Source organism: Dendronephthya gigantea, unplaced genomic scaffold (assembly GCF_004324835.1).
Source record: "Dendronephthya gigantea isolate DGI-Jeju-01 unplaced genomic scaffold, DenGig_1.0 000404F, whole genome shotgun sequence".
NCBI classification, from domain to species: domain Eukaryota; kingdom Metazoa; phylum Cnidaria; class Anthozoa; order Malacalcyonacea; family Nephtheidae; genus Dendronephthya; species Dendronephthya gigantea.
The window spans coordinates 2549-13391 of record NW_021163414.1 but is presented as its reverse complement, the minus strand read 5'-3'; the positions used below and the strand labels follow the sequence as shown (position 1 = coordinate 13391).

Here is a 10843-nt window from a genome sequence, read left to right as displayed (position 1 = left end):
TTGCTAGAAATGTAACATTCTTGAAACAAGAATCAAGTAAATTTGTGGAGAACACAAAATTCTTGAAATAAGAATACGACAAGAATAATATTCTCACAAGAAATGTAACATTCTTGAAACAAGAATCAAGTAAATTTGGGGAGTATATAAAATTCTTAAAATAAGAGCGTATTGAATATAACTTTCTTGAAACAAAAATAATGTTCTAACAAATTTATTCTCATTCTTAAATTTAGTAAATTAGTTCTACCTGCTATTTAGTTTTCATTTAAGGTGGCTCCATACAGTTTTTTAAAAGTCAGACACTTAGCATTTAAAAATGCTCAAATTTTATTAGTATAGCGTTCAGGCATTTTGAAGACTTATTTTACTGATAATGGGATTTTTAGTTTATTCATATGTTCCATCTTCAAAAGCACACTATGTTTTGTTAGAGATCAAACATAGCTATGGCAACATATATGTACAAAATAGAACATACAATCTTGAAACAATGTGACATTTGGCAACATAAATTGTAATTACTGTATGAGCAACATAGTCTTGACTGCCTCTTTCATGCAAGATACTATGTACAATTCAAAATTTTTCTAAAAACTCTTACCAGTCACTAGTGAAGAGGATTTCGTCCTTCAATATGCTCCTCAATGATGTCACGAAGGTCATATTTCACTGCAACATACTTATTATTCTCTTTATCTTTCTTGTAATGAAAGACATTAAAGTCCACTAGACTGTCATAAGGATAAATTCCAGTAACATCTTCTGTACTCTCAGAAACACGATAAGCTTGATGTTTTTCATCGAAAGATAATGTCTCAAGTAATTGTACATCAAAGTATGTAAAGTCTAGAATTGACCATATGCACACAATGACTCCAAAAACTGGCAATGCAGGGTCTCCAGCAACATCAATAGCAATAATACCAGACTTGGCAAACTTTGTTCCAAAAAGCTTTATCCAACTTACTTTGTAAACATTCACAATTTCAATGGAGGGTAGAAGGCCACGTTCATCAAATCTTTCTCGCAAGGACAAACATACTTCTGCACCTGCTTTCTTTAGCACACCATATTCCCTTTCTGTTGAAAACAGTGGATGTGAGCTTGGGTTCTCGTTTGAATCACCATAGTTGCTGCACAAATTGAACTGATGGCGCTTAGCTAGTGACAATGGCAAATTCTTGAAATTCTGCTTTCTTGCCAACTCTTTAAAATAATTATGAGCAGATTCAAAACTGAAACAGGAAGATCTAACCATTGGTCCAAGCATTCTAATTGTAGACGGGATATGGAGCAAATAGTGTTGTTTCGGGATTATGTTACAGTTTGGAAACAAATCTTTAAATGTGGTCAGATGTTGTTGGATAAGTTCTGCCAAGTAGTCAATGTTCTCCAATTTAATTACTGGTGAGAAAATCAATTGAACAATCTGAATCAATTGTATGAGGAACTGGTAATGCGGACCATTGCTGTCAACAAAAGGACCAATGAAAAATGGCAAGAGTCGTAAAAATAGGCGAGCTTTTGCAGCATTGTACTTAAGCTTGTATCTTTCTTCACCATGAAACACAGTATCCTTCAGGGGAGTTGGTTTGTCGCTGATCTCTGAGTATCCATATTCATGGGATAATATTGCTCCATTGATTTCAGATAGACTGGTTTGACCCGATTGTAGGTAATGAAGAAGAACTAGTCGAACCTCATACTGCACAACTCCTTCAAGCAGAGTGTGCATGATATCCTGGGGGAGCTGCTGTGTGACATCAAATGTGGGTAGCTGGCAAAGGGAACTTCTCTGTGTTAGTCCATAAGTCGTTCTTAGATCTTTTTGGACACTTGGAGTTGGTGCCTGTTCAATGGCATCAAACTGTTCACTGTAGTTTTCCTTTGTTCTTAGATTGAACTCTTCTTCCAAGAAGTCAGTCTGCATCTGTTCAAATGAGCACTGACAATGCCGACATTTTTGGAAAGCTACACCAACACCTTCTTTGAATCCGCCCAAATAATGCTGACCAAGTGTGTCACCCGCACACAATAATACCTTCCCATGGATAACTTTTTCCACACCATTGATCTCCATTTTGCATCCTTGATACAGAATGTTCAAATCATCAATAACTGGCTGCATTACTGTGTTAATACCATATTTCTTTACCAAATCAGCATTGGCAATTGCAAATAAGTGGACAGCACAGCGCTTGGATCTGAACTTTGGGCATAAATTGGCAATTGTAAAATAGTACATGTCTAGCTTGTGTACCCCAGCATTACTGCCTAATGGATTACACACCTCTAGCTCATCATGATACAATACAATGCACAATGTGTTCTCGTGTTCATCAAAATAGTGATCACTTTGATACAAAAGGCCATCATGTACATCATATAATACTCCATCTTGACAGCACTTAGGTTTCTTCAGAAGAATAGTAGAGATGCGCTTATTTGAGAGGATCTGTTTTATGCTTTCAAGTATTGGAATGTACACAAATTTCTCACTTTTCTCAGAAATAAGTCTCTTACCACTGTTTATTTTCCAAACAAATTTCTTCCCTAAAGTTACCTCCTTTGGTTCCACATAACTGAAGTTTTGCTTGATGTACTTTGACTGTAGTGCTTCGGTTTCTATCCCAGAAAAAGGATCTGTAGCTGACTCAAACACATTTCTCACCTGGCCTTTTTGTTCACTGGAATCTAACACATTTAAAACTTCCGCTTTCACAGAATCTACCACTTGCTTTACCAGTGTGCGTGTACTGTCCATTATAGATTCCATTGCAACCTAAAACATATTAATTGTAGTATCATATTATATGAGGCGTACACAGTTTTTCTAAAACCACACAATTTGACTCTTCAAGGAGAGATTATATATCATGCTATGTACTTTACAAAATAAGGAATACAGAGTTAAGATTCAATTTGAATTTTACTTCATATTTGAATTATAGCAAATAACAGGCAATTTCAGAGAGATTGAAAAACATTATCAGGTGGATAGCACTATCCACTTTTTGTTCAACTGACTCTAGATGTTTAGCAATTAGAAGCAATTTACCAATTAGTTTATTCAAACAGGGACATAGGTTGGGTATACTATACTGCACCAAAGTTTCATCAATAAGTATTTATACACACCTGAGGTATTTTATTCCTTTCTTTCACCTTTAAGAGAAATGAGGCAGCACTCTTTGTAATGTCAATATTGTCAACATTCTAAAATCACATAAAATATTTTACACTTAATTAATCATACTACTTGGTTTGTGCACATAATATTACTAGACAGTACTGTACAATGAACACTTGTGGAAACCAAATGCAAAAATAGCCTGATGCAAGATATTTCTTTAGCACAATTGCCAGGTGCTATATTGAAAGCTTATAATAGTCTTCACAGAGAGTATATCTAGTTCAAACCATTGCATCATCTTTAATTGGCTAGAACATGTGTTATGTTTTGTGAAGAGATACCATGTATTTAGATAATTCACTGGACAGCACAGTAAAAACTGCCATCATTCTATCTATACCACTGCCTATATTCAACATGCCATCAACAACTTGTACGAGAACTGTTAACATTTCATGGAGGGATGGCAAGAGTTTCATAAACTAGAGCACTTCAATATGGTTTGCAAAGTCAAAGCACTTTGTTATGATAGAATATTGTAATTAAGTTTGTTCGTAAAGACAACAATCTTCTTTGCTACAGTAACGATATAGGTACCTGGTTCTCATCTATATTCATTTCCAATTCCAATTCTTCAGCACTACTGCTCTCATCTGATTCAACTGTGAAGTGGTGATCAATATCATCGATATTATCCTCATTGTTAAATTCAGCGTCAGCGTTATCCTCAATATTTCCATCGTAGACTTCCTTATGAGATCTGGTGATGTGCTTGTATAACGAATTATATTTCGTAAATGTTGCTGGACAATTCTCGATGCCACAAACTACTTGAAAATTAGGCTCATTTCCATGAACTTTATTATAGTGATTAAGCAACGTTCGTAGTGAAATTGCTTGGAAACAATTACACAATCTACACTCCCAACGCCTTTCATTTATATGACGGTGTCTTTTCATTTTAAAAGCATATTCTTAACCGAAAATTCCTCGCAACAAAGTTGTAAAATAACAGAGACTTTGAAAATTGAAATTGAAGTTTTCCAAATTATAAAATCCCTGCAAAGCATGTTGGGTCTAGAGTTCGCTGGTCAGGCGGTGCGGCGGCGCATTTCTCATGTTACTGGCTTACTTACACTTCACTTAACTTACCACGCGCTCCGAAGTTTGTTATCGCAAGAAATTCAGAAATGTCGAACGATTTACTAGGGAAAATTGCCGAGATTGATAAAGACGTCGCAGATAGTTTAAAGGGTAAGTATATATGTTCTTATTTTATGTTATAATAGTTAAGAATTGTCGTCGCATACATATGTTTAAATTCGCAACGCGATACAAATTTAAATTTTGCCGCGATATAAACGAATATTCATACCGATTCCGTCATCGTAATGCAATCAGATTTGTGCGCCTAACTTGCTTCGTATCATTACGAATTGACAGATAAAGTATATTTTCTGCGATCGAGTGTAAACTAAGCTATTATAAATGGAAATAGAACAATTCTTTGAGAAAGCTATGTCATATTTTACAGAATTAAAAGCACTTCATTTTGTCATATTCGGGGGTCCCCTGTTTATATTCGCACGGGTCACATTTTGAATCTAAAAATAGACTAAGGACAAATGGATAATTTCAGCCCAGGGGCCTGTACTTAATAAGCCGCTTGTTCGAAAGGCGTTTAGGATAAGCTGAAAATGGAAAGCAAAATTATCTCTTTATTGGACAAATAGCTCAACTTTCAATGGTTATACATATTATATCATTTATATGCATAAAATGTAGGTTCAGTCATTCACAAGATGTACTCAAAAAACCCCCAAAACTATTAAAATCACCCATTGTTAGTGGTTGTGGAGATTAACATGTTGCTTAAGTTCTAAATTGAAATATTGTTATCCATATTTGTAAAGCATATTGGTATTAAAAGTCATTTGTGGGTATACAAACAAATTTCACTGCCTTGTATCATACATAAAAATGCTTATGTCAAACATTTATTTATCCACTTGTGGTGCTTAGGCATTCAATTCCAGCTATTGTATGGTCTTGGGACACCCTGTATTTTAAAATTTCGACATAAGTTAAACGCCTTACGAACAACCGGCCCCAGGATGGTATAAATTAGATTTGGCTGCCCATGCAAATTTATAAACATGTGTTGCTAAATTTAAGAACATTTGTATGCGTGTGTAGTTTACATTATATTTTCTAACCTGTGTATTATTTTCAGAGGGTGGCCTCACAAATGAAGATGTCAAGGAACTGTGTTATGATGCATTAAAGGAAATTATTCCTGGCGATGGTATGAAATTGATTTTACTGCGGTCACGCATCTGGAAAGTAATATCTCAGGTATAAAATAATATTGTTAATACAATCTTTTAAAATGTTAATGTATTCAGTATCAAGTGAGAGTCAACAGAGAATATTATTTTAGACTAGACTATATAATTATTTTAATATACTTTGTAATAGGAAACTGAGAAAGCACCAACTGATAAATCTCATCCAACAACAAAGGCTTTGGTCGAAAAGCGAAAAATTGATATGGCAGTCTGTGTGGATAATCATATTGACTTGTCAGAAGATGATACTTTCTCATCATCATCAACAGATGATAAGGGCCTTACAAAAGCCGGGCCTTCAACAAAAAGAGCAAAGCCTACTCCAGCAACCCCACCAGCAACATTTCAAGTGAAATCCCCAGTCTTCACTATATACCGTGACAGACGGGTTGACTTGGCTGTGGAAAGTGGTAGTATACCAGAACATTTGGTCCATGACATTGTGCGGGGAACAGTCAGCAACATGATATCCATGACCTTGTGTGACCCATGGAATCGATTGCCCACTACAATGGAGCTGAAGGAAATGGCAAAAAGTCTTGTTGTGACGTATCCATTGCTATCTGATCCAGTGAATGGCCATGTAAGCGTTATATATAAATATTGTGATAAGCTACTACATATTTACCAGTATTCTATATGTTGTATGTTAACTTTGACACAACAGGTCTATTCAATAATGTGAATTAGCTTTGTGGACTGGAGATATTGAGTTTTTATTTATAACAGATTTTCCTTGTTTCAGGAACGTTTATTTAACCGCCTGAAGAAGAGAATGTATAACAAGAAGACAGTTGAGAACAAGCGGGGGCCCAATAAGAAAAAAGCCAGCAACAAGATAACCAGTTATATTAAAACCACTGAATGTCCAGAAGACCAGCAATCCAACGATGTAGATCCAATCATGACTGATATTAGCACTGGTGAACAGCAGAGCAATGCTGAAGCTGGAAGTAGCAACAGTAAGTAGAACAACAATCTATGTATGTATGTACTGTCTGTCCATTTGTCTTTGAATTCATGTCCTTACAGTAATGAATGCATGTCCTTATCGGCTTCGCTGATGTATTGTTTCTTATTTTCAGGTTCAGAGTCATCTGTCAGTGGCATGGATGATATGATTATGGGCAGATTATACAATTCTTTGTCAAAAGAGATGCAAAAAAGCAAGCCATCGCCCAATGTAATTAATTCATACTTAAACCAAGAGTTTAAATCAAGACGAGCCCGTATCAAGAAAATGCCAGCAACAGAAAGATGCTCAAGATTGTTTGAGCTGTATCCATGCTTTAAAAACCCTGTAGAGGTAGGCTGTTTATTTTTTTAGAATACACTGGCTTTGAACATTTAATTTAGGTTACTCTATTAGTATGCTATTTCAAACAAACCCATTCCCTCTGAATTTTAAAACTGTTGTTATGCACATTATGGTACATGCAATGCATCCTATTTTTGTATTCACAATATCTAATGTCTGTGATCTGTGATAAGAATGATCATAGACACTGCTATATGATGTAACATCAGACGAAAAACATATGATGTTAAAACATATCTTTGCTAGATTACTGAAGAGGTGCGCCGGATTAATGAAAAAGCTGTCAATAATGATCCCAAAAAATTTATGAATGAATGTGTCATGAGATTGGAAGAAGAGCTGGATGTAATGTTATATTTTGGTTGCTCAAAGCAAAGGATGGAGCTCCCTAAAAAACCTGGAAAGGGTAAGTGTATATATTTCAAAATCTGTCATTTTGCAATTGCTTATACAGTATGTAAGATATATGAACAGTTGTGTTGTGCCTGTGCTGTATGCATTGTTCATTTCTTATTGTGCACAATGACTAAGAATAAAAATGTTTATTGTTACAGTTTCCAAAGTTGTACAGCTTATGAAGAATTAGCACTTGTTGTTTGGCAATGGAAAGCTAAATAAGTCTGCCAAGAAGCTCATTGAGCTTATTTATGTGATTAAGGTAATTGTTACTTTGATAGCGGAATAAGAGAAGTAATCATTATTGGCATGCTACACGGCCTTTGCTTATGATGAAAATGTTTCATTTAATGTTTTTCTACTTAGGATCACGAGGATCCAGAGACAGTTTGTAGCCGACGACAAGGTAAAGGTATTCCTTTGTTATGTCTGGATAAGACATCAGCCTACCTCGTCTGCCAAGGTACCCTTATTTTCACAGTGGAACTAAGGAATATAATGCAAGCAGTCTTGGCATTAATCGGATTATTTTATCTTATTGATGTGGATTATCCAAAATCTCATGAGCTAGGTCTAACTATGCTCCACAGCTTATTATTTCACGATATGAACACCCCTGCAGACCTGTATAACTCATTTGAGTCTGCCAAAGAGGATTACTTGAAGTTCAAGCAGAACTCATCTGACGATTTTTAAACTTTAATGCAATGTGTGATAGGTTAATATACATTGTCAAGAAATAGAGGGCTTGAGCTTCGCATTTGAAGACAGGCTGAGTTGATTTTTTGCATAAAATTTGGGCATCATTTCTTCGCTTTTTATTTTCATTCCGGCGGCCTCAAACAAATTATCATGCAATTCAATTCGAACATATCACGTTTGCCATCATTGCCTCATCATTGCCGTTTGTTATGGAATGCCTAAGCCCTCTGGCTCTTCTAGCTATGAATTGAACAGTACGGTGTAGAACTGAATGTCAGGTTTAATTGAAACAAAATGCGCTTTGCGCATATTGGTTGCACTTGCATGCACTTTGTGTAACTTACTTTTTGGCCTTTTGTATTAGTGTAGAAATTGGTTTTGTCTGGTGCTTTTAGCAGAATATATTAATAAATTTTAAAGAGAACTACGATGTTCTTGAATGAAAACAGTATTTATATTTATATTAAGCATTTCTGCATGTACCGCGCACCTGCACCCAAAAAAACCCTTTCTTAAATTGAGAATATATTCTTAACCTTCATTCTTATTTTGAGAATACGTGCTTTCTCATTGTTCTTAATTTAGGAAAAAAATTTCTTGTAACAAGTAAAAATGTTCTTGCATTCTAGGATTATTCTCGCAAGAAAAAATGTTCTTATATCAAGAATATATTCTTGTATCAAGAACAAATATTCTTGCCTAGAATATAATTCTTGAAACAAGAATAATATTCTATGCAAGAATAATATTCTTACTATACGGACAAGAATGTATTTGCTTGCTTTGAGCAAAATTTTGCTCAAAGCAAGCATTTTTTTTCTTAAATCAAGAATGACAATTTTTGCTGTGCATTAGGGCTTACACGAATTAATAACGCGATAATACAAATAGCGGTTATAATCTAGGGCATATGGTTATATAGCGTGCATGCATGGATGCATTCATGTATTAAACCACTTAACGCCGTTAATTATGTGTTACTTTAACCCTGATCTGCCCCCATTTCTGGGTATTAAATACGTCACAGTTCTGTCAGCACGGTATTACGAACTTTAAAGCACTACGAAGAACCATGATCAAGGGCATTGATTTGAATGTGCTATAGTCAGACTTAAACTAGTTAGCCTCCAAATTCCATCTGAATCACAGAAGAATTCGCCTTTCCAATGGCATAACAAACAAGACGGTTTCGTCATCAACTTTATCATAACCGGGTATTAAATTTCGCGCTATGCGTTGAACGGGTATAAAGGACGCCGGACCAAAACTCTCGAACAAGTTTGAGCACCAAATCTCGGGCGTAACTCCATCATTACCATAATGAAATCGTTCAGGGTGCCGTTGAAACCAGCGAACGTGCGCAAAACAAAACGAATGTACCTTATCCCGATACGAAATCGACTGGCGTACGAAACAATCGATAATGCCCGGTCTTTCCTCTACACCTTCCATATCCACACCTCCATGGAATCGTCCTGCCCACCTTGCTAAAATGTAAGCAAAACGACTTAGACGGGAAAACTCTGACCCGTATCGTTCCCCTGAAAATTCGATGGACGCGTATTTATCGTAGAGGTAAGGAATGTTGTCGACTGGTATGTCAGGAAGAAATATTTTGTAAACAGCACTCAGGTACTCGTGCTCATCACAATCTAACTGTTCAATAACGTGAGGTAAACCAAGGGAGTAACCATCCAGAGTAAACCATAACTCATCACGAATGTCAAGCCTACCATCACACAAATGAAGAATATCAATTGCAAGCTTGCTATCAACTACTTCGCTACAAGATTGATGGCCTTCGCGCTGTTGTAGTTTATCAGTCAAATCGCTAAAATGCTGCACACATTCTTTTGGGAATTCAAGTTCTCTCAAGTTCTGATCTCTCAAAAACTTTCTCATAATTTGCAATTCAATTGACTTATTATTGTTCGAATAGTTACCTAGTATGCCATTGTACCGTTCAAAGCTGAACAACCAAAAACTATACACTGGTCCATAGTCAAGAATACAATCGGCCAAATGTGTATGCATATGCATATTCGGTGTAATGCGTTGTGTTCCATATAACTTTTCGACATCACGACAGAACTTTACAAGCAGAGAATGCGCAAGACCCACGTCATGTATTTTAATCATTGGCCGTGACAGAATTTTACAAGCTTTAACAAAATTCAACCAGCATTTGTAATGTTTACCAGGTAGATGACCTAACAATGCAAACGGAGAGAAGACAGTTACCCAGGTTTTCCACTGTTCTGCCGTAAATCCAGAAAACGACTTGGCTATTTTGAACGGAAGTCGACCCATGTTTGAAGGTGTATTACATATGTCTACTTTCTGTTGAATAAGTTCCAAATCTGCACGTGTCAAAAGAGAAAGTTCCAACCACAATTCCATCATGCGTTTCGCAGTTCCCAGAAATAAATTATGCATCGGATCAACAATAGTAAACCTAATGCAGTCGAAGTATGGTAGTCGGAGAAGTTCGGAATATCTAGCGCCATATAGAGACTCCTTCGCATTACGCAATTCCTGCGTCAACTGCGCTAAAATCTCCTCAACATGCCTCCTATGGTCAACAATATTTCTCCCACTACTCGAATTGAATCCGGAATAATCAGTTGCATCACCGAATCCACCAGTAACGAACTCTTTGGTGCACTTATTGCAACCACGTTTAGAGTTGTGAGCAGTGAACCCGCAAACCTTCTTACTGGCTGACATATCACAGGCTACGCACAACAAAGCAGCTCGAAAGCGTTCTGGTAAAATAAGTGAGCCAGAATTTCGTAGGGTCACGCCTTCCTCCCAAAGAACAACAAGCTCATCAACGAGTGGTTTAAGGTATGAGTTAATGTTATTCTTGGGCTCACTAGGTCCGGGAATGATTCCGACGAGAAAAATATTTTGTCGTTTAAAGCGCTCACTGCGCGGAAGGTT

The 10843-nt window shown here is 36.4% G+C and overlaps 2 protein-coding genes across 2 annotated transcripts; one reads left to right on the top strand and one right to left on the bottom strand.

The window, feature by feature from the left end:
- Positions 1 to 256: 256 nt before the first annotated feature.
- Positions 257 to 4169, bottom strand: LOC114542831. Its single transcript, XM_028562251.1, has 3 exons — positions 3734 to 4169; positions 3142 to 3219; positions 257 to 2785 (listed from the first exon to the last, which is right to left on the bottom strand). Exons 1-3 carry the CDS (start codon positions 4094 to 4096, stop codon positions 611 to 613), a joined length of 2616 nt encoding a protein of 871 aa, XP_028418052.1. The 5' UTR covers positions 4097 to 4169; the 3' UTR covers positions 257 to 610.
- An 80-nt stretch (positions 4170 to 4249) lies between these two features.
- On the top strand, positions 4250 to 7388 carry LOC114542832. The gene is made up of 7 exons (XM_028562252.1): positions 4250 to 4390; positions 5370 to 5491; positions 5615 to 6067; positions 6230 to 6446; positions 6570 to 6790; positions 7049 to 7208; positions 7357 to 7388. The coding sequence occupies exons 1-7, from the start codon at positions 4327 to 4329 to the stop codon at positions 7386 to 7388; spliced, it is 1269 nt and encodes a 422-aa protein (XP_028418053.1). The 5' UTR covers positions 4250 to 4326.
- The last annotated feature ends 3455 nt before the right edge of the window (positions 7389 to 10843 follow it).